The 24879-nt window shown below is 33.6% G+C and overlaps 1 protein-coding gene across 1 annotated transcript in view; it reads right to left on the bottom strand.

Annotated features, from left to right (window-relative positions):
* The window catches only part of LRP1B (LDL receptor related protein 1B), a gene marked incomplete at its 3' end in the record, with an annotated part of 1343287 nt that overhangs the window by 207660 nt on the left and 1110748 nt on the right, over positions 1 to 24879 (bottom strand). The window contains exons 43-44 of the mRNA XM_037064526.1: positions 5318 to 5507; positions 1217 to 1421 (exon numbers count right to left, since the gene is read on the bottom strand). Of these exons, the coding sequence (XP_036920421.1) occupies positions 1217 to 1421; positions 5318 to 5507 (395 nt within the window). The remainder of the gene's footprint in view (positions 1 to 1216; positions 1422 to 5317; positions 5508 to 24879) is intronic.

Genomic DNA, 24879 nt, shown 5'->3' with positions numbered 1-24879 from the left:
TTCATTTTATTTTCATAGCATTCCTTAGTGGCAGGCATTTTTATGATGATTTCTCTGTCACAGATGAAGAAAATGATGCACAGAGTTTAGTTTAGGTGCCCAGGAGTGCCTAAGCCGAATGCATGACCGAAACAGGATTTTATCGCTGGTAGTCTCTTTTCCCCAACTGTCTTATCCTTGGAAGCATTTTCATCATTTTATTATCTATATATAGATAATATATTTATATATGTATAGGTTTATATTCAAGTTAAACAGTGTGCTTAAAGATGTAGATTAAGTGTTAACAAGCTATGACCTGTTGGTTGGTTGCCTGTTTCTATACATGTTCATGTTCATTTACATGTTCTATTCATTTACATGTTCTGCATGTCTGTTTTAGCACTATGAGGCACTGTAGTTGTGATAGAGAAAATATGGCCTATGAAGCGTCACATATATACCATGTGACCCTTCGAGAGATACAGTGGAGGAGGGAAAAGCTTCTGCATCATTTTGCCCTTCAGCATGCACTGGGGTTGGGCACCAGGGTAAAAATTTCTCCTGCAGTGTATCTATCCAGACTTACTCTCCTGAACTCTGAGTTTTCCCGTTGTTAAGTGCTACTGACTTCTTAAGATAAGGGGAGGGCACTGGACTTAAACCGCCCTACTGACCCAATACCTACTGTAAGGGTTCCTTAGGGCCAACATCGAGACTTTTTCCCTAACATTTCATTTGGACCCAGAGAAAGGAGGCAGAGAACTGGTCTAACTGTGAGAGGAATCCTATTGTTCCCTTTTCAAAGCTTAAGTTGCTTTGAGGATAGGAACACAGATAGAAGACCATTTCATTCTTTCCTAATGTTCTTTCAGCCTGGGGTAAATAACCAGTTTATTTCACATTTCAAAAAAATGTATAAATAACAATGAAGCTTATGCAAATAACTCTAACAATTCTATTAATTAGCAATTCAACTAATAACTAGAAAAAAATCAGTTATTGCTTCCAGAGATAAAGTTTGTGTGAGTCAAACTGTCTCCATGGTAGCAAATGCACTTGAAGAACATTTTCAAGTTATCCACAGTTTTCTTTTTCACTGAATGTATTATCTAATTGAATTGGTTCAGACAACCTCTTTTGACATTCTTTCATATAAATGGTATAGAAAGAAATTAAGCACATATTGTTCAAATGTATCATGTTCACATGTATATTCAAGAAATTCTCAACGTACGTGTCTCTGGGTTCCATCATATTCACACCTTTCAATTTTTCCCAGGCTTCCATCTGAGAAGTACAGCTTCTCCGCACGATGGTCGATGGTGAGTCCATTTGGAGTGAGCATGTCTGAGCTGACCACCACTTGGGCGTTTTTCCCAGTCAGGGTTGATCTCATGATGCTTGGATGCTGTTCATTCCAGTTGGTCCAAAACATTAAACTAATTACAATAAAAATTGTGAAAATAAATTAAAATTTTGTTAATAGTAAAAACAGTAGAAACATGGCAATGTGAAGCTATTTAAAATGAAACAGAATTCTTTCCCATATTCTATGTCCTTAAGGAAGTCTAAGTAATAAAGTGTTATATGTATATTATGTTTACATGCAAATTTCCCAGTTTCTAAAATGAAACCTGGAAACTATTTCTGAAAATCAATTATCCTGTTCATTCTCTCAAATAATAATTTAATTTAATTGAGTCATTTTGCTGAATAATGAGGATCTATTATACTTGAGTAAAAAACTCATCTTAAATTTTTTATGAACTACAAATATTAACCTATTGTTATCTTTTTCAATACGTACAATATGACCATTTTGGATATCATTCTTAACTTATTTATTTTTTTCAATGGTGAAGGTCAAAATTACTTTCTTCTTTCACATTTTTTCTTTAAATTCTGCATAATCTTCTCATATGGTTTAGAGAAATGCAATCTCTAAACTCCTATATTTACTTGATATCTTTTTTCTTTATTCCCTCAACATGATTTTTCTATAAATTACAATGTTGTTTCTAGAATTTCAGTGGTTACTCTCAAATCCTTAAGCATAATATGTGTTACTTAAATATTTATAGATGGCTTTACCTCAGTGTTTGTCAAGCTATTATTTTTTTTAATATTTTTGTTTATTTTTTTATTATTGTTCAAGTACAGCTGTCTTCATTTTTCTGTCACCACTTTCCCCTTTCCCACCTATCCCCACCTCCCACCCTCACTCCTTTGGTTTTGTCCTTTGACCCCTTATGGGTCCTTTTTACATATTCCTAGATGACTCTTCTGCCTCTCTCCCTCATTACCACTCTCCTCCCTCCCCTCTGGTTACTATCAGTTTGGTCTTTATTTAAATGTCTCTGGTTCTATACATTTTGTGTCAAGCCACTCTTTGAGGAAGTCCTAGAATTTCAAAAAAGACCTTAGAGGTAACCAGAAGAGTGGTGGAGAGGCTGCAGGGTTTCATGCTCTAATTCCTATTTTTACTGAAACAGCTCTGTTTTTCTTTTTCTTTTTTAAGTCTATAGGACTGTTCCTAAGAGTTTATTAGAAGACTAAGTGTTGCTGCTGAGGATAGAAAATAGGAAGGAAGAGAGGGAGGAAGGAAGGAAAGAAGGAACGGGAAAGAAAAGAAAAAAGAAAAGGAAAGAAAGAAGAAAAAGTAGGAGGAAGGTAGAGAGGCTGAAAGTCTGCTTTAAATATTTGAAAAAATATGCTTAATAATTATTGACAAAGAAAAACTATTTGAAATATTTTATATTTATAGAAAGATTGCATATATCATCTCTATACATAATCATTTAAAGGCAATGCAGGATTATAGCCAAAATAATTATTCAGTATGTATTTTTCAGTATTATGTGAAAACATATTACTGGATAATATTTAAGTTCAAAACAAAACTTTTTTTACTCACTAATTTAAAAATAATCTTCACCAATTAAAGAAAGGTAGGTCATCTATGCTCTTTGTTGTTAAAATAATTTATAGCATTTTATCTATTCTATGGAACATATAAGTGTTCCAAGTAAGCAAAAATCAAAAATATTTTGTTCTAGAAACTAGTACATTAAAAAAAAGAATACCACAGTTTTGAATTATGTAGTTGTTTTATCCATAATTGCTAGTTTTAAAATGAAAATTTTAGTTAAAACATTTTAAAAGTTATACATATAAATATGTGGTATTAAATAAAACCAAGGAATCTGCAATATTTTCCTAAATTGCTGGCTTTTAAATGATTGAATTTCTGGTGCATTAGCATGCTTTTAATCTTACCTGTCCTTTCACAGATGAGGAAACAGAGGCCAGGGGTACTGAGTAATTAAACTTACAGTAACTGAGCCAAGTTTTTATCTCAAGTAGCCTCACTTTCATCTAAAATTTAAGATTTTATTTTATTTGAAACTTTGGACTTTATTCCTTTTTTGTTTTGGATACTTTCTAGATTTTTAATTTTTTTGTTTAATTTATTGGGGTGACATTGGTTAATAAAACTATATGAGGGTCAAGAGTACAGTTCTATACTACATCGACTGTGTATCATATCTCATGTTCAAAACCCAAAGGCAAGTCTCCTTCTGTCACCATTTATTCCCCCTTTTATCTTCTTCTACCTCCCCACCCCCTTTTCCTCTGGTAATCACCATACTGGTGTTTGTGTCTGTGAGGTGGTTTTTTTTGCTTTGTTTTTTGCTTAATCTTTTCACCTTTTTACCCAGCCCTCACCCTGCTGATAGCTGTCAATTTGTTCTCTGTATCTATGTGTGTGTTTCTATTTTGTTGCTTAGTATATTTTTATTAGAATATCTTACATTTTTAGTTAATCAACTAAATATCAAAGTGATATGTAGGTACATTGATGTGTAAAATGATAAGAAATATTTTTCATACTTTGAACTTGAATTACATATAATCTCTAATTAAAATATTTGGTGTATTTAATTTTAATTGAAGGTTTGAGATATGAAAAAAGAAAATATAATTTTTAAGGTTTATAATAAATAATTATCAGATAAACACTTTCCAACTAAAACTAGTTATATATACAATATAATCAGTGACCTTTCTCATGTTTATTTCAAAATTGTCTTATAAATTTCTAAGATCAACTGCAGGACATTTGTTATTATCCTAAAATACTTCAGGTGAACAATCAAGATCAATGCATCTGATTTCTAGTACAAGCTGTACAGGGATGGGACAGATGGGAGCAGTACTAGCTCTGCCTCAGGGATTGGAAGGCCCTGGTGGATATGAACAGTCACCAGAGCTATGGGAAGTCAGCCTTTTTCAACCTTCATCTCTCAACCATCGGAGCCTTTATTTACAAGTTGAAAACATTCAATTAAGTAAATTAAGTGTAAACTCATTTCCAGCTCTATAAAAGTATCCAGATTTAGTTACTCACATGGAGTAATTCAGGTAGTTTTCTCTTCTCTCAAGTAGCCAGGGTCAGTGTCTAATGGCCATTGTTATGTATTATTTAATTTTTCTTCACTATGCCTAAAAAGAGCTCTTCTATTTCTGCTCATTGAAAGTTAAAATGATCTGATTTTTGTTTATTTGTTTCATTTAAGGATAAAGAATTTTCTAGTTAAAATCTTACCATATGGTATGAAAATGGAACTCCATAGGTACATATTTTTTTCTGCTTAACCCAAGCTTTGTTCTTGATTTTTCATTTAATTGCTTCCTTATGGCAGTCCCCCAAAATACAATGCTTCTCTAATTTGCTTTGTTTTGAATTTGGTCCTCCATTGCTCCACAGTAGAGTCTAAGCATTTTATTTTGCTATGAATTCTTTATTAGTATTATTATAAGTGCCATTATATTATATCATAAAACAGATATGGGCTACATAAACTGTTGTCTAGTATCTAATGTTGAAAGTATAGCTGCACACAATAGTTGTTGCTTGTTTGTTTTCTCAGTATTTTAAATGAAGAGATCCCTAGTTGTTAATATTACTACATTTAATTAAAGAAACACCTTTTCGTTTTCAATTTATATTAAGTCTTTATCTCAAATTTATAATTTCAAATAGTTATGCCCTAATGTCTTTTTTATATCCCTTTTCCAACACAATACTGTTTCTGTTTTCTCTTTGAACTGGATTTCTCACGGAGGTTACACCTGGCATTAAAACAATCCGATTTTCATTATTCATATTTATAATTAGTTTTATGAAAAGGGAAAAGAGAACTTCAAAGGAAACCCTTCATTTTAAAGTTAATTCATTTTAGCATTAATATAACTTGGATGGATAGTTTTTGGATTACAATTATAATGAAGAAATAAAAATTCAGTGTTTTTTTGTTGTTGTTGTTGTTTTTACTTTTGGCATTCATCCAGGGCTAGTACATGTGGATGGTCATCCTCTGACATGGTTATGACAGCCTCTCTGTCAAATGCTCCAGGCCGAGTCTGGTCCACTGTGTGTCTGGTGATGGATGAGGTAGTAGAGCTGGTCCAGTACAGTGTATCCCAGGCTCTGTGATATGCAAGTCCTTCAACAGAACCCACATCTGAAAGAAGAAATAATAAATTTATACTTTTAGCTGTAAAATACTTGGCCTCTGGACAGAAAAAAAAGCATTCGAAATGTATACATGTATCTTTTACTGCATTAATAATTTCCTCACAACCTTTCAAAAATAAAATATAATAATTGTGATGTGTAATTGACAATTGATTATACATAGAAAACTGAGCTGTGAATTGCTCATGGGAACAGTTTTTACAAAAACTCATCTTTAAAGACTGAATCTTATTTCAAAAAATAGAAACTCAGTTAATTGCCTTCTATTTAGAAAAATGGTGGATTTTATTTTTGTATCTGGAGCATTAATTTTCAAAAATTATCCAGTGTGCAATTTAGAAATACTTTTGAAAATCACATAGCAGAGATACTATTTAAGTATAATCATAATGAGTTTTCTTAATATTACATCTGAAGAGATCAAGGAAAACATATCAAAAACTGCAATAGTATCAAGAAGCCAAAATCTAACCATACTTGCAACATTCAGTGGTAAAGTGTGATTTAATAAATTAATACATGAAGTTTTTTATTCAATTCAAATAATGTGATTGAAAAGCAAAAGAAAATGAAACTAATTGCCTATAAAGCATGCTTTAAATGTTGTTAGAGAAAGATAAATGGTAGTACATAAGTTCCAATACATAAAGGTGACAATGTAAAAAACAAGAGTTATTATTTCTTAAAATTGGGTCCCAATCTGTAGGATAATATAGGGTAGCTGTTTTATTTTCCCATAGAGGTACATGAGTATATCTCTAAGTGAGAAAAATCATATTTTTTCTTCGTATTTTCTATTTTCCTCAGAGTTATTAGTCTTAGCATGTCAAATCTGAGAAAACAATATAGATAGCTTTGGCAGTTATACTAAAAAATTAGCTTTCCACAGACAGAGGCTTTCTATTGTTTTTCTCTCAAGGATGCTCTGAAAGGAATTACTCAGCTCTTCTGGAAATAACTGAGTGAAAAGGCTTGTTTTCATGTTTAAAATAGGTAAATATTTAGTTTGGTGGTCAATAGGCTTTAGTGAGAATGAAAACAATATTATAGCCATTTGATCTTTATTGATTTAATGTGACTACATTTTTTTGTCACTGACCTATTTTTTCTATATGCAATAGACAAAAATCCACTAATAAAAAGTAATAGCTACCATTTATGGCGCACTTTCTGCTAGACACTGTGTTACTTGGTCTGCTTTCATCACTTTATGTGTAAATCTATTGTGTGAACTTGGTTTTGTTGTTTCTTTTTCCTAAGAAGGAAACTGAAACCTATGGTCAGAGAACTGATTGTGTTAGGGCGAGGTTTTTAATGCAGATCCATCACTTCCAAAAGCCTATATTGTTTAACACCACTATTTAGAGATGGGTTCCCAGCATCTGGGACTATTCTCAATTGACACCAAGTTGGAACCAAATAAATGATTCATTAGTTTTAAAATATCTGACTGCAGGTGAATTGTATAAATTGTAATTTACCTTGAGTAGCTTCCTCTCACACAGTCAACAAAAAATTATAATAAATAATATGGGTGATTAGTATGAAATCTTAGGCCAGAGATAATAAAGAAAATTATAGAACACAATCATAATAAAGTCTGTTGAGCTCTTTTTCTCTGAATCATAATGTGCTCTTATTTGAGGCAAGTAGGTGAAGGTTGATACTGACCAAAGGTGTTTCAGTTATTAAATAATAAGTGATCCATCCCAAGGTGATTTTTGCACTATTAAATCACTTAAGAAATGAAGTGAACTCTATTAATAGTACAAGCAACATTACATTTCTTCATAATTCACAGATCGAATGAGAAATGGCATAGCGTTAAAATCAATATGAGCAAATCAGAATCATTAATCCATCTTACTTTATATCTTCTCCCTTAACTAACTGACTTTGACAGATCTTCATGACAACTTTTCCCTACACATCAGGAAAAAACACTCGGTATCACCACTGAAATGAAGCAGATGCTTCTTTCCTATGGTTGACAAGTCCCGGGTTACTAGAGTACCATATTCATCTCACTCTCCAGGTATGTCCTCTTTTATTTTTGTAATAGATGGTAGGCTGACAGTATACTTAACCATAACCTGTTGCTACATTTAAAATATTTCAGTAATATATTTTTCTCAAAAAGATATTTCATCCCTCATAATTGTATATGTCATTAGCAAGACACTAATTAAAAACCTATACTAAATTTTAAAAATCATGAAAAATATTTTACTTGAGATAACATAAGACATTTATATAGATTTTATGATGATTTACTACAATGTGGGGTCATGCGGCATGTTTGAGTGTGTGTGTGCGTATGTGAATTACCAGTCCTGGCAGATATATATAATCATGTAGGTTGAAAATTAAAGTAAAATATCTACCCACCCAGTCAGTAAGTCCTGTAATATTGAATAGAGTATATCAATACAGAGTTAAACATTCTTGGAACTCAAGGATGTAGAATAGACATAGTTAAGAAAATAACTCTAATAGTGCTAATTCAGCAGCTCCATACTTGTGATGGATAGCCAGTAAAAAACCATATTCTCACCCTAGGCACTTTCAAAGTAAAAAAATTCCCTTCTTTTCCACCATCCCTTTGATATGTTAATTGGGTGTGGCTAAGCATGGATGAGTTACTAATGTGCTTTGATAGAAATAAAAAGAGAAAATCAGTTCATCAAAAGATACAAGACAGGCAAATTACTCAGAAGCATTGCTTAATCTAATTTGCTGTATTCTAGCTTTCACAGCAATGAGTTAAAGAACTTGAATCTATTAGTCTGGCATATTGACACCAACCACATTCTGACAAATACTCAGCAGAGTTCTTAGAAATCACATATCAAGCAGGAACAAGAGCTCTTTTCCGACTGTGCAGTTTTAGAGATAGGGTAAGAGATTACTGAATGGAAAAGGCAGTAAAGGATATGCTTGGGACAGAGCCACATGTACAAAACACTGACATTCATCTAGCTATAATAACAGTCACAGATAAATCCTTGCAAAGTTTACAGGAATTAATATTTATCTCAAGAACATGCTGGAACTGCAAAGTGTCATAATGGTCTCCTTTGTTGAAAGTGTACTAATACCTTATTCACTAGTTTCTTTTCTAAAGCCAAGGAGTAGCAGAAAGCTTGTGTTTAAAGCTTAAAATAAGAAGTTTCTTGATGCAACATTCCACATCTATCTTAACTTTGAGATTCCATAGAAATGGTCCTGGGCCCAGTTCACAGTCTAGACTTGATATTGACCTCCACATTCTACACAGTCCACATGGCTGTTGTTTACTTTAAGCCTAACAAAACATTACTTTACCCTTCTCTAAAATTTCTAATTTCCTTCCTTCTTTCCTTCCTTCTTTCCTTCCTTCCTTCCTTCCTTCCTTCCTTCCTTCCTTCCTTCCTTCCTTCCTTCCTTTCTCCCTCCCTCCCTCCCTCTCTCTCTCTCCTTCTTTCTTTCTTTCTTTCTTTCTTCTTTCTTCTTTCTTCTTTCTTTCTTTCCAGGGTCAGATAATCTACAGCTCTTTTGGTGTTCAGTCCCCTCATTGCAATGCACCTATACTTTACATAGTTGAATTAGATGCTTATTTGATAAAATCCAATATATTTGCATCATAAAAATTCTTAACAAAGTAGAAATAGAAGGCAATTTCCCCAAACTAATCACATAAATCAATGAAAAACCAAGGTTTATATCATACTTAGTGGTGAATAAATAAGATTATTCACCATAAGACCAGGAACAAGACAAATGACCACTATTACCATTCTATAAAGCATTGTATTAAAGATTTAGTAAGGAAATATGGACCAGAACATGAAAAGAGGAAATAAATCATCGATGTTGGAAAGTAAAACTATTTCCATTGGAAGATTTTTAACATTCACAAGAAAATTTAGAATTATAAAATCTTCAGATACAATGGAACGTAGAAGATCAACATATAAAATCCTCTTGTACTTCTACACAGTTTCAATAAAAAATTCAAAAATAAAACTTATAAGGTAATTCCATTTGTAACAGCATTTAAAAGAATAAAACATGAAAGACAGGGAAATAAAATTAGGAATATTTTTAGGAAAAGTATAATTTTAAAAGTATACACTGAAAATTATAAAACATCATTGAAAGAAATTAAAGATTTAAAAATAGAAAGATAACTAATGTTCATGGACTGAAAGAGTTAACATTATTAAGATAGTAATAATTTTTGAATAGATAATACTTAATAATATCTATTTAATAGATCATATTAGTTATTAAATATATATTTTAATATATGATTTTCAATATAATCCCTACCAAAAATCAATCTGGCTTTTTCCCAAGGGTTGACAAACTAATCTTAAAATTTATATGAAAATTTGAGACCAAAAATAGCTGAAATAATCTTGGTGGAAAACAGTTAGATTACTCACATTTCTTGATTTTAAACTTACAACAAAATGATTGCAATCAAGACAGTGTGGTAGCATCATAAAGGCAGAAATATAGATCAGTGAAACAGAACTGATAGTCTATAAATAAACCATATCACTGATAGCATGTTGATTTTTGACAAGAGTATAAGAAAAATTTAATGAGGAAAATTAATCTTTCCAACAAACTGTTTATAACTACTATATAGCTACATGATAAAGAACACTACTAGGTTCTTTCCTCATACCATATACAAACACACTCAAAATGCCTATTAGACCAAAATATAGAAAATAAATTATAAAATCCTTAAAATAAAATACAGAACTAAATCTTTATAAAGAGATTAGGCACAGCCTTCTTTGTCATGACACCAAAAGCACACATGATAAAAGAAGAAGATAAGTTGATCATAGAAATTAAAAACTTTCATGCTTCACAAAACACCACCAGAAAAGTGAAAAGTTAATCCACAAAATGGGATAAAATGTTTCCAAACCATTAGTGTAGTAATACATTTCTATCTAAAATACATATAGAACTCTCATGACTCAATGATAAAGTAATAAACAACCCAAGGAAAAAATGGGCATAAAAATTTAATATATATATTTCTTCAATGAGATATACAAATGGCTGATAAAAACATAAAAAATGCTCACTATCATTAGCCATCACAGAAATGCAAACCAAAATCACACTTCACACCCAATATTATGACAGTAATAACAAAAGATAATAAGTTTGACAAGTATGTGGAGAAATTAGAACCCTCATACAATGCTTGTAGAAATGTGAAAATGGTGCAGTTGCTTTGAAGAAAAATCTGAATATTTTCAAAATGTTAAATATATAATTAATATATGACCTAGCAATTTGGGCTATGAGAAATAGAAATCATAGCCAAATGTACTACTTAATATTTAATTTAGGGACTTCTTTTTCTATTCTCTCTCCATGTTACCTAATCTATTTTCATCATATTAAATACCATATACTTGCTTTTACAATTTTTGGCCCCTTGTTTGTTTCCTTCATAGTCTACTAGGATGTTGTTTGTCGTCTTTGTTTGTTTTCTTTTTCCATCACACCACTGGCCCGAAGGCAGGGAACATGGCCGGCCTGTTCTCACAGGCATCCCACAAAATTCCAGGAAAGTTCCAGGCACAGAGCAAGTAATTTAAATTATTTGTGAACTAAATCAGTATGATATGTACTACTTTAATCCATTGAAGGCAGGGTGTGTGTATTTGTTTTAATTCTTATATTCCCAAGACCTATAATATTTTTTCTCATCCTCTCCTGTTTCTGGCTTTCTTATTTGACATATTTTTATTGTAACTGAACTTTACATTCATTTGCACTTCAAGGTTTGAGCATGAAATCTGTCCTTTGTCATATACTTCACTGCCACACTTAACCTGTGATAGGGGCCTACTACAAAGTGAACAAAATGGTCAACCATTTTACTAATGTCCTCACAACTAGCCTCAACACATGTCTTTCTAGAGTTCCTATCATAATTCGCTTAATGGTAGATCATTTCTCAATTTGCTTTTTGTATTTTTCTTTGAGAAACCAAATATTTCTGGAGAAAAGGATAGAATAATGAACCAAGTTCACCCTGATACAGCTTTAGCTTAGCCTTTTGTTCTTCCAGACAAGTCTCAGATATGTTTTTGTGACATATACGCCACTCTATAAAATGTGTGATTCCTTTTTTCTTCCCATACTTTTCTCTTACTTAGTTTTTATGATTATTAACAGTCTTGTCTCTCTCCCTAGTTCTACTACTGCTCCCTCCTCCTGTGTCCATTATGAGCATCCCCCTAAGCTCTTAGTGAATGTGAGGTGGCTCATACTTATGAGTGTATGTAGCTACACCTAAAACACAATCTGAAAACCACATGTACCCAAATACACGTAGGTATGCAGAGTAGAATAAAAGTGCATGGGAAGCCTAGGAAATTCTGTGGGCTAAGTTCCAATTTTTGCCTTTTAATCTTTTAATAATCCCTTTGGTGTTAATAAAAGTATTTCTAGTTTGAGTTTTTATTCTGAAAGTATACACTAACATTCATCTATCAGCATCATCATTATTTACCCTCAAGTGATGATAAAATAAATAGGAAAAAGAGATAAGAAAATAAAAAATGTTAAAAGTTTATTGCTGTGGTTAGGGCTCAGTTGATTGGATTGTTGTCCCCATACAACAAAAGGTCGCAGGTCCGTTTCCTTGTTAGGGCAGCTGATTGATGTTTCTCTCTCACATTTCTTCCTTGCTCCCTCTCTCCCTCTCTCTCTCTGTGACTCTCAAATCAGTATCAACATATCTCCAGGTTTAAAAAAGTTTATTGCATGTATGAATATATTAATAGAGAAAAGAGGTTTAAAAGATAAAAATTTTATTTCAAAGGATAAGTAAAATATTAAGACAGAAAAAATAAAAGGAAACAAATAAGAATACGTTCTATAGAAGAAGGAGAATTTCATAGAAACATGAGGGGCAACAGCCACAAACACCAAATTTCTCAAAAAAAAAGGAGATGGTTCAAAATGTGAAAGTAAATACTTTTTTAATGGATCTTTTTATATACTTAGAAGAAGCAATATATATGAAAATGTTAATGCTTCTGAACAATGATGGGTCTTGTAGAAGAAAAAGGGAAGATTATGTTTTTGTGCCATGCTAGAAGTTAGCTAGAAAAACAATGAAGAATAACTAATAAAAAACAAAAACAAAAAATCTATTCATGCTCAGGGCAGATTAACTTAGGAACTATTACTAGAGGACACCATTCTATTGCCCAAAGCAGTTATTTTCCAAAACTATTTTGTGAAAGTATGTTTCTTTGTTGAGATTGAGGTCAGAAGTGATGGGGAAGGGAAGGAACTGGAAAGTATTGATGTGGTGAGAAAATATTTCCCTCAAACAAGGCTGTAAAAGGGCATGAAATTTTGAGTTAGAATTTGGTGGTTGAGTTTAAAGATTTAGATAATCTAAAAATTAATGGTGATTTGGGTAAGAAAATGATTGTTTTCTGGTTTCAAAGACATTTGAATATCTATTCTGATGGCAGTGGGTATTAAAGACTAATTGCAGATTCCTCTACTATATCCCTATAAATCATTGCCTGATTCCTGTATTTTTATTTTAAAAATTCAATAAAATGATTATTTTTTATTATTTTTATTGTTTTTCAATTACAGCTGTCCTCATTCCCCACCCCATTACTCTCTCCTGCCCTACCCACTACTACCTCCCACATTAAATCTCCTTGTTTTTTTTTTTCTTTTTAAAAAAGATGATTTACTTATTTACTTTTAGAGAGAGGGGAAGAAGTAACAAGTAACTTCTTTAGAAAGAAGAAAGAGAGGGAGAGAAACATCAGTGTGTGGTTGCCCCTCACTCACCCCCTAACTGGGGACCTGGCCTGCCATACAGGCATGTGCTGTAACTGGGAATTGAACCAGTGACCCTCTGGTTTGCAGGCCAGAGCTCAATCCACTGAGCTACACTAGCCAGGGCTCAATCTGCTATATTTTTAATAAATTACCTCTTGAATATCTGAAAATTGAATATTTCACTATAATTGGAGCATATATTATTTTTGTAGTTCAGAAGGCTTTTATTGATAATGATTTAGAATCTTACAGTGTATACATGTATATTACATATATATCTTACATTTCATATACACATTTGCATGTATATATAGATATATGCACACACACATAGATACCCATCTATATAGTATTTTTTCTTTGGTTGGAAATCAATTAATTAGAAATGACAAAGATGGATATAAAGAGTGGAATGGCTAAAAATCTGTGGAACTGAAAACCATATGAATTTCAGGGGTATTAAAGTCCTGAGCAAGGCTAAACATTACTTTTGATACAATCAGCGTTATTTCCTGATGGAGTGACAAGGAGTTATCTTGCTTCTCATTCATAAAATGGCATTAATAGTTAGCAGTTCCTTAAGTGCTCTATGTGTGTTATAAAGATAAATGATGTTATTTCTATGTAAACTGTATGGTTTGTTAGAAAGAAGTATTACAGAAATAAATGTTAGCATTATTATGGCAACACAGACTTTCAAACATGATAAGTAAAATAAAATAATATTCAATTTTTCTGTCACTGTAAAGACTGCAGAAGCTTTAGAGAAGAAAATGAAGAAATTTAAATCTTTGAAATAAATAAAGAATGGTGCTTATGAAAAAAATAGTACAACCAAATATGATAAATTGATAGACTGGTTAAATAACTACTCTAGTATGCCATAATGTAGGCATTTTTAACATCATAAGTTTTGGGGGTAAATTTAAAACCTAACAGAAAAGTGCAGTATGAGTTTTAAACTATTAGAAGAAAGCATATTTTTCTTTCCCTTTTTGACTTTTCCCATTTCTTCACTTTAATTTTTTTCACTCTAATAAGGTCATCACACTCTATTCACTCTAAGGATTGAAAATATTGGTGTAGTCTTCTGAGGTGATCAATCTTGATAAATATGAGGGTAGTCTATCCCATTAATAGTACAAGATCCTTTGCTCCTTCCAACAATAAGAATGTGGTATCATCAAAACTAACAACAGCTCTGGAGGTAGTTAAGAGAGAACATGGAGATGAAGGTTGTGAAGTTCAATGAGATTAAGGTGAAATTTATTTAGTCTATTAGTCAGCCAGTGTTGTTTATGCAGAACTGCTTAATAGTACCACATGCTTCCAACAGGAAATCTTGGAAATCTCTTTTAAGAATTGTTACAATTATCTACTTTTCTTAAATGCCTAGAAGAAAGTAATGTTGACAAAGTATGCATTAGTTGGCTAATAATTTTTAAATCTCTTTCCTTAATTAAGTAGAAGCATTAATTTTTGTTAAAATGTATTAAAGTTTTTCATTGGATGTTCATTCTAAGTGTTGGAATGAACATGAGATCCTATAAAGTCAGTGTAAAGGTTTTCAAAAGATAGTGATACCAACAAGTTTTCCTAAGAAAAAAAAAGGTTTTAATTATAAATACTTCTATGTTATAAAGATGAATAATATTTTTGTGAGAATAAATGTGAAATATAAGTAGTAACTATTCAATTTATTTATCCATCACAAACAAGTTAGAATATTGTGAACTACATACTTTGTATACTATAATCACCCTATACTCTCAAATTAATATAAATCAATGACAAAATATGTTAGTTGATGAACTTTTAGGATTCTTTTAACGGTATATCTCCATTAAATAGTTGCTGTATTTTCTGCATTAAAACTGTCACTCTGGCATTATTTTCTCTGATTTTCAGTCTTCTATTATAATTTTACAGTTAAAGTGCATATAAATAAGATATACAATAATATAATATTTTACCACTTACAGAAAGTATTTATATGGTAAATAATCTATTGAGTCAAGGAAGCACAATCAGAGATATAAAGAAACACTTTTTTACTGACACACTGAATTAAAATACTTAAGGTTTTAGATGTCTAATATCTCATAAATTTATTCTGCCCGTGAAGCAACAGTTTATGATTCATCAATGAATAGCACACTTAAATGAAGGGAGTATTAATACAATATGATATTAATATACAAATACATTATTCACCTGCCACTACCATTCTGAATTAAATCAGTAATGAGATGTATAACTGATTACATATCTACACAACAGAAAGCAACTGCTTATGATTTAAAGAGGTGTTGGTAGAATGATCACGTCATTACACTGCCAAACACCATCTATTGCTTTTACTGAAATTAACAAAGATGGATTACATCCCACAGAGGAGAGGTGGCCTGTAAATACTGTCATGCTGATCTTCATCTGACTTTCTTAGAGAACAGACAAGTAACAATTCAATAATTGACGAAATCATATTAGAAATTCAAGCGTTTCAGCACTGAGAAGATTCTTATATGACATTACAGTAACAAATAGCCTAATTCAATGAAGTCTGCTAATTCATGCTTTCCCTTCTAAGTAAACTTATTTTCTCTCCAAGCTTATTCACTTCATCAAGTCTAAGAGAAAACATCTATTTAATGGAAAGCATCACTTCCCATGTTCACATTTTAACCAAGACTGGTTTAGCACCAACAAGCTTCTTTTATAACAAACTTTCTTTAGTAGGTGCAATATGTTTCTTGACTCCAGTTCTGAGCTCATGCAGGAATTACAAATGCATAACATGCAATATTGGTCTTAAGTTACTATTTTCCAACACTGAAACAAACTGAATGCTATAAAATATGCCTAAAACAATACATTTATTGTTACAACTTCTGGAGAGTTTCAATAGTATTTTTCCATTAAACACCTGTCTAAGTTTCTATTTACCATCTCATTTAGCTTTTACAGTTTACCGTGTGGAAATGGCCTATTAATTGCTGCAATAGTCCAATCACTAGGGACCAGATTGCTTTCTGTCAGTCGGCTTGCATAATGTTATGGTAATAGGTAACAGGTGGTCAGTATTCATCAGCTGAGGTGAAGATGATATCTCACAACCTATAAAACATCTGAGGAAATGCTTTAATAGTTCACACTTACTGCTAATTGTGCCATTAGAATTTTAATTAATTCTTTACCTGGCCACTATGTTCCTTAGAAGGCCAGACTGCAGGAAATCATTCAAAATGAAAAGCAAGAATCTAAAGAGATAATAATGAGGTATAATAAATGAAAGAATGAGTGGAAGAATGGCTAACATTTTGCTCTGAAACTAGAGTTTGATTGTTTCATCAGTTCTGTATTTGATAGTGCCCCTAAAAGAGAATCCTTTTTTAAATAGCACATTAATTCTAAGAATATGTTACCTACTACCTACACTTAAGCTATCATAAATTACTAACTGTACCTTTGAAAGCATTTCAAAATGCTTTGCTTCTGATTTTAATGCATCAGTAGTCAAATCCTCACAAATCAGAGTGGATAAAGGGGACATGAAAAAGCTTTCACACTAGAACAATGTATATCTGCATTTGTGCCTGTATACATATATTTAAAACATGGCTTTAGAATATATTTTATAAAAGGTAGAAACAGAGAATTAGACTCAATGTCACTGGTCTAAGATCGCATCAATTTCTACCTTGGCGTAGTTGGTTTCTAGTTTTCATATAGCACATATTTAGACACATTTTTTGGCTACAGAGTTCTACATATCAATAACCTTTGATAATTTGAAATTTGTAATTTTAGCTTTTATAGTGTGCTTATAAGTACTGACTTATTTAAAATGCCTAAAGTTTACAACAAGCCATGTAAATAAATCTCAGGTAAACAAATATTTGAGCTAAAAAATGGATCTCCTTAAGGAAAATTGAGACTAGCATACTTAGAAAAACTTTAAATTGATTTTACTTAAAAAATGAGAAAAGAGCTTATTGTTTTTCTCATATAGTGCACTAGATAGAAATTGAACAAATATCTATCAAGATAAATAATATAAAAAGTGTACTGCTTGGCCAAGGTCCAAAGAATCATATAAAAAGGGGGCAAATTTACACACAATTTTAATATATTATGCTACTATGTAGAATCTGTGGTTTCATTTTCAGCTAAAAATAATTCTTAGTTTTCCTCTTAAAAATGCTAATGTTCAAATATTCTTAAAAGGATCTTAGAAACCAGCAAATGTCCAGCACTTGGTGAGGCCTTATGACTCTAAAATCTTAACTGGAAATATAACAATGCAATTCTCAGCCTACTGAACAAACGTTGGTTAATATGAAGAAGAGATAAATTTTGGTACAGCTTTGTGTTCTTAACCCTGGGAACTTGTGCCAAACTCCCTGAGAGATGTTATTGTCTGCAAGGTTTAAATCTTCAGGCCTAATTCAGTGCAAATGGAGTTAATGGACTCCATCATCAAGACGTTGTTTCTGAACCCTGCAGCTTGTTCATGCACCCACACTACTGAACTTTACAAATCAAGAATTTATCAATTGACATAGGCTTGGAACCATAGTACCATTTACTAGCAATTCCAATATACTGGAACTCAGATTTAAAAATATTCTTTATGGAGGAATTCCAGCCAAGATAGAGGTGTAGGTACAAATGCTTTGCTTCCTCTCACAACTGAAAGATAGATGACAACCAATTTAAAAACAAAAAAATAACCAGAACTGCCAGAAAATCAAACTGCTTGGAACTCCAACAACCAAGGAGTTAAAGAAACATTCATTCAGACCAGTAGGAGAGATGGTGTATGGTAAAGGGAGGCAGCCTGGCTTCCTCACCCAGATGTCTGGGCAATCAAGGGAAGCAGCTTCCCAAAACCTTGAAAATGGTCCTGATAAGTAATGTTCTAAGAGTCTTGAGATGGTCTGATAAACTGTTCCCATAGCCTTGAATGTGCTCATATGTGCAGAATCTCACTAAGTCATACAACTTGTTTTGGCTCTCTGCCAGCTTTCTTTCTTTTTAGTATTTAAGGGGCTAGGGGCTCCCTTATCAGTGCCATGTTGGGTGCCACACTGGGTAACACACTGGGTGATACGCATGGGAACATGCAGCTTGAAGCATATGTGGATTGCCCACCCTTGAAAGAAGGCATGTCAGACATCCTAACAGCTTTATGAATATTCTTCCATCTGCCAGAGTCTCATGAACCTGTCAGGCTTTGACAGACTGCAACATAGGCAGAGATAGGGAGCTGGAAATAGAGGATGTGGCAAGGTGGGGGAACCAGAAAAGTAAAGACTCAAAATCTCTGGCTGTAAAATCTGTAGGAGTTGCGAAGGTAAGAGAAACTCCCAGTCTCACAGGAGAGTCTGTTGGAGAGACCCACAGGATCCTAGAGCATGGGTAGGCCCACTCACTGGGGAATTGGAACCTGAAGGGGCACAGTCCGCTTGTGGGAAGTGAGGAAACTGACAGAAAGTGGGGCAAGAGCTAAGTGAGCCCCACTGTTCACCCTCTGACCCCACTCCCATGGACATTGCCACAATGCAGCAAAGAGGGTTGCCCACCCTGGCAAATACCTAAGGCTCTGTCCCTTAAAACATAACAGGTATGCTGAGACAAAGAAATGGCCCAAATGTTAAGAACAGATCCAAACTCTAGAAAAAGAACTAAGCTGCAAGGAGATAGCCAGCCTATCAGATTCAGGGTTCAAAACACTGGTAATCAGGATGTTCACAGAAATAATTGAGTTCAGTCGCAAAATGAAAGAAGAAATGAAAGCTATGCAAAGTGAAATAAGGAAAATATACAGGGAAACAACAGTGAAGGGGAGGAAACCGGGACTCAAATCAACAATTTTGAACAAAAGGAAGAAATAAACATCCAACCTTAACTGAATGAAGAAACAAGAATTCAATAAAATGAAGAGAGGCTTAGGAACCACTGGGGCATCATTAAATCTTTCGACATCTGAATCATAGGAATGCCAGAAGGAGGAGAGGAAGAACAAGAAACTGAAAACTTATTTGAACAAATAACTAAGGAAAATGTACCCAGTCTGTCAAAAGAAATAGATTTCCAGGAAGTTCAGGAAGCTCAGAGAGTCCCAAAGAAATCGGGCCCAGTGCGGAACACATCTAGGTACATCATAATTAAGTTACCCTAGATTAAAGATAAGAAGAGAATCTTAAAAGCAGCAAGAGGAAATGAAAGTTACCTACAAAGGACTTCCCCTAAGACTATCAGCTGATTTCTCCAAAGAAATCTTACAGGAAAGAAGGGGCTGGAAAGAAGTATTTGAATTCATGAAAGTCAAGAACCTACATCCAAGATCACTCTATTCAGCCAAGCTATCATCTAGAATGGGAGGGGAGATAAAGTGCTTTCCAGGTAAGTTGAAGTTCAAGGAGTTCATCATCACCAAGCCCTTATTATATGAAATGTTAAAGGGACTTAGCTAAGAAAAAGAAGATGATGAAAAACTATGAACAGCAAAATGACATACTCACAACTATCAACTATCAAACACTAAGCAAGCAATTAGAATGGGAACAGAATGGCAGAAATAGAGATCACATGGAAGGTTATCAATGGGAGGGGAGAGAGGAGGAGAATGGGGGGTTACAGGGAATAAGTATAACTGGTAGGCATAAAATAGACAGAGGGAGCTTACGAATAGTATAAGAAATAGAGAAGCTGAAGACCTTATATGTATGACCCATGGACATAAACTAAGGGTGGAGGGAGTGCTGGAATGCGGGAGAGATGCAGGGCAGAGGGGGATAAAGGAGAGAAAAAATTGGAATAACTGTAATAGCATAATCAAAACATACTTTTAAAAACAGCATTCTTTATTACATTATATTATCATGATTATTATTCACTTTCATTTATTACTTCCTTTTATTTTTATATATGCCGCTGCCCGCAGCAGCAAGGGTGGTCGCGAGGTGAGGCGAGGGACTTAAAAGAATGGAGAGAACCATAAGCTCTGCTGGCAAATGGCAACTTTATTCAAGGAACTGCTGGCTTATATGCAGAACTGCAGTGGCCTGAGAACAAAGTTTGTATACTCCCGAAAGCTATCAAGAGGGCAAGATGTTCTCATATCCTGAGAACATTAGCCCAAAGATAGCAGTGTCCTCATGACTATCACTTTCTTGGAACATGACGCATATGCCAAGATCTTGTTCTTTCCTTCAAGGCTGAGAAGGAGAAGGTCCGGAAGATGTCAAGATACCCGCCGGCTCCAGGGACCAGAAACCAAGTCCCTCCACCATTTTCACAGTGGGGGACTCTGTCCTTGGTCCCCTGCGGCCTGGCGGGCTCCCACATATATAAATTTACATAAATATAATAAGAACTGTAACTTATCTATCCAAATTTGGTTGTAATAACTTTAGCACTGAGGCAACTAAACTCTATTATGAAGACATTCTCTGTAGTCACTCTGTTCATTGGCTAGAATGGTACACTGTAGTCTGAGTCTAATGTTCTCCACTACCAGAAAAACAACAAAAACCAGAACAACAACAAATACCCAGGATTATCTTTTGGAGGGTAGGCCCCTTGTAGTACAGGCTTCCCCTTCTAGGTGAGTGTTCTAGGAACCCATCTTTATTAGTATATCAGTAGTCTTTTTTTTGAGAGGCTGCATCAGGCTTCAGTGAATGTTATTTTGAACACTCTTTCAACTCATTTGCCATTTCATGATGGGTGATTTATGAGTGCACCTGCCCACACCTTGCTGAGAGTTCAGCAGTTTTTGACCAAATGTGGCACAGCCTTCATGCCCCACCTTCCCTATTCAGCCAATCTCACCCTGACCAAATTTTTGTTTGCTTGTTTTCACAAATGAAAATAGTCCTCAAAGGGAAATGTTTTGCCGATGTGAAAGAGATGAAGCAAAAAACTTCAGAAACACTAAAAGGTATCCAAATCAATGAATGTAAAACTCGTTTTGAGCAGGAGAAAAAATGTCTCAGCAGGTGTATTGCATCCAATGGAGAGAACTTCAAAAGAGACTGAAGTTTAAACATGTAAAAATAAATACACAATTCTTATAAATAAATTCTATATTGGTCCCTTCCTTGTATATATTCTATTCTGTGATATTTATTATGATAGATGGAATCTCTGTTATGCAAGTAATGGTCACTATGAAGAGTATCTTGTAAACAAGTAAAGGAAAATGGTTTTATTATTCTTGTTGCCTGGAATATACACATATATCCGAGAGAAGACAGTTGCAAAACCTAATTAGTAACTGTATAAAAGTCATCCCTGTATTTGCTCAGGAAATGACCAGTGAAGCATCATAAATCTTGCAAATCTTGGTCAATACTCTTCTCAATGAAACTACTTTAAGCCATTCTTAGTAATCCACACCATCTTTTCAGCCTGGCTACTTAGTTGAGAGGTGATAAAAGCATAACTAAATTTCCAGTTCATAGGTATTTAAAAAAACTTAGATAAATGTAGACCCACTATTAGAAGCAACTATCTTTGGCAGTCCATGTCCTTATAGTAACAGATACTGAGCAAAGATTATTGCAGCCAATATGTTAGATGAAACTAGGAGCCTTGTGAGCCACAGAGAAAAAGAGTTTTTACAATCAAGAAATTTAAACTAGACTGTACCTGCAAAAATCAATATTGATTCTTGAATAAAGCTCCTAGAACCCTTAGTATAGAAGAATCAATGCTTTTGGCAGATTATGTATAGTAGCAGGGCACACATTATACAGTTAATTCAATAATAAATATGAATTCCAGGTCAACAGGCATTTATCAGCCAGTGCATTTGTGAAAACAATTTTCTATGTGCTGCATAAACATGGCCAAAATAATTTGAGGATCAGCGTGGAAAATAAAAAATATGATTCTATGATATTGTTCTTTAACAAATAAAAATATATTAATGCATTTAATTACTCATTAGAGATGTGCTAATGTGTTCTCTCTTCAAGTAATGTTTAGTAGCAAAGTTACAATATAAATCCCAATGCCTGTTCTTCAGGAGCCATGGTATGTATATATGTGTGTGTGACTCACTATATTACGCTTATTTGTTTTTAAAATATACCACACACTCCTCCATCATTTCTAATAATGTTCTTATACCTAAAATTCTCTAAAGAAAGTCAAGGTACTGGAAAAAGCATTAAATATGCATTGAATTAAAAATAATTTCTAATGAGATTCAATTTCAGAAGCTAAAGTTCCTTGAAGTCTGGGAAATAAATGCATTAGCCACAGACACTCTACTTCCCTTCAATATCCTGGAGCAATAGTGTTTTATTAATCTGGTGGGAAAGGCTGAACATGACTGTGATGTTATTTGCTGAAATCTAAAGCCACTTGGTTGAGGAGAAGGTCCAAGGAATTAACAGAACCAAAAGTCTTGTGAAAAAATGAGAAATAAATTTTGTATGTGGCTTATTTCTTTAATGTCTTTGGATCAGAAAAGTAAAAATTTGTATTATGTTTCTCAGAAACAGCTACAAATTTATAGAATTTCTACATAATTTAGAAATAAATTATGTAGAAATTAATTTCTACATGTATTTCTACATTTCTATTATGTAAATAATTTCTACATAATTTAGATATTGTAATGACCACAGATCATCCCACAGGCAGATTTTTAAGAAGTTAATGGCATCAAAGTTCTAGGAACAGATACAAAAAATATGTTATGGAAAGAAAGTAGGGACAGATGGCTGTTAACCAAAATATGGGTGAGAATGGCAGACTGGGATGAAATCTCAGCCTTCCTGGTTTATCTTATACTGTTCATGCCTCTGTCAACATAAATGATTAATTTCAATAACTTCAAGCCTCCTTTCAGTGGCCCATGACAGAAGGAGGCCATGGGGAGCATGTACTTCTGATTCAGTGCTTGAACATGTTTATAGATTTGCTGGACTTCTCTGATATGTATTTCAGTATATTAGAGGACAATGTAAGCTGTTTAGCAAGCCAAACAACTCTCAAGCTGTATCTTTGTCCCAAAAGCATTTCTGTATCTACATGAAGGTTCCGTTAGGGTTCAGATTCTTTTCTCAGTTTGTTGCCTGTCATTTCAGTGTTCCTGCCCAGTGTAAACAGCCTTGCTCGGGTTCCAGGGTTCACTGCTGTAGACATCTCTGAGCACCAAGGCCTGCTGCAGCCTCACGGAGAAGGCGGCGCTGGGTTTGCTGCCTTTCCTCCTCGCTTGAGCTGTTGTGTGGCATGCCCCGGGGGGGGGGGGGGGTGTTTTATTAAAGGCTTAAATTTTGGCGATGCTTTTTACACCTTTTGAATACCCAATTAAAGAAACAGATCAGAGACCCAGAAAATATTTAACCATATTGAAGATGTAGATTATAAAAGTCTTCTCACACCAAACTTCTGAAATTATTCCTCAAGTGTGTGTGATCAAAGCATTAGTATTTGCCATTATCCTTCAAGACAAGAAGTCATAAACACAAGGAATGACAAATGCATCATATCGAGTGATGTAATTAGATCACGAGTTTATAATTTTAAAAGGTTCCTTAAAAAGTTTGTCACACATTATAATGGCAACATCTTGAATTCTTCATTGACAATAAGCTTTTTCTGTCACTTTGCGATTGTATTGTATATCATGCTCTAATGTAAATATAACAGAACTGACTATAAGATGAGGCATGATATGTGTTAGGAATTCTTTCATTCTGCATCAACACTGTAATATGCCTAATGGCTACAAGCATGGGCTAGCATTTCTGGAGGGGCATATTCTAACTCGCTTTATTGTCACAGCCACCATGTGAGTAGATGAAAGTCTTATCTCCAGTTTAAGCATGATGAACCATAGATAGGCAAAAACTTCAGTGATGAGTCTGGGATCTAACCACGCGAATGATTATCTAACGAGTGGCATTTGCAGTGGAGAAAGGCACATGGTAATGCATGAAAAGATCAAACTTCCTGCAGATGGAAAATATTATATTCCTAGCACCTAATACCAAATTTGAAAAGTAGCAGATGTCTGATAAACTTTTTTTTCACCTGAATACTGGTCTGTTTGATAAAGGAATGAATGGAAGTAACTGACTGCCTGCCACACTGGCTATAGTACGAGATAAACGATAGCTTCGTGGTCATCAGGCTTGAGAACTGACGCAACTGGTGTACACAACTAGGCATGTGTAAATTTTATGTATAAAATTTATATAAATATATGTCTATATTTAGAGATCCATCCCCAGCATATCTAACATGGAAAAGGAATGACAGATATTTCCTGACTACTCAGGGTATATCTACCTTTTGTTCCACTTAACCCACAATTCATACACATATTGTTCCAAATTTTATATATGAAACAAGTACTTTTATTTTATACTGCATTTTTACTGTAAAACTCTTTTAACATGATTATGATCACTTATATTTTATGTAACTAAATATACATATACATATATTGTTTTATGTACCTCAATTTAACAGAAAGAATAAATATAATTTCAGATATGATT

This window comes from Sturnira hondurensis, unplaced genomic scaffold, assembly GCF_014824575.4.
Source record: "Sturnira hondurensis isolate 20B ecotype Veracruz unplaced genomic scaffold, ASM1482457v3 Scaffold0015475, whole genome shotgun sequence".
Lineage (NCBI taxonomy): Eukaryota > Metazoa > Chordata > Mammalia > Chiroptera > Phyllostomidae > Sturnira > Sturnira hondurensis.
This window is presented reverse-complemented; position numbering and strand designations above follow the sequence as displayed.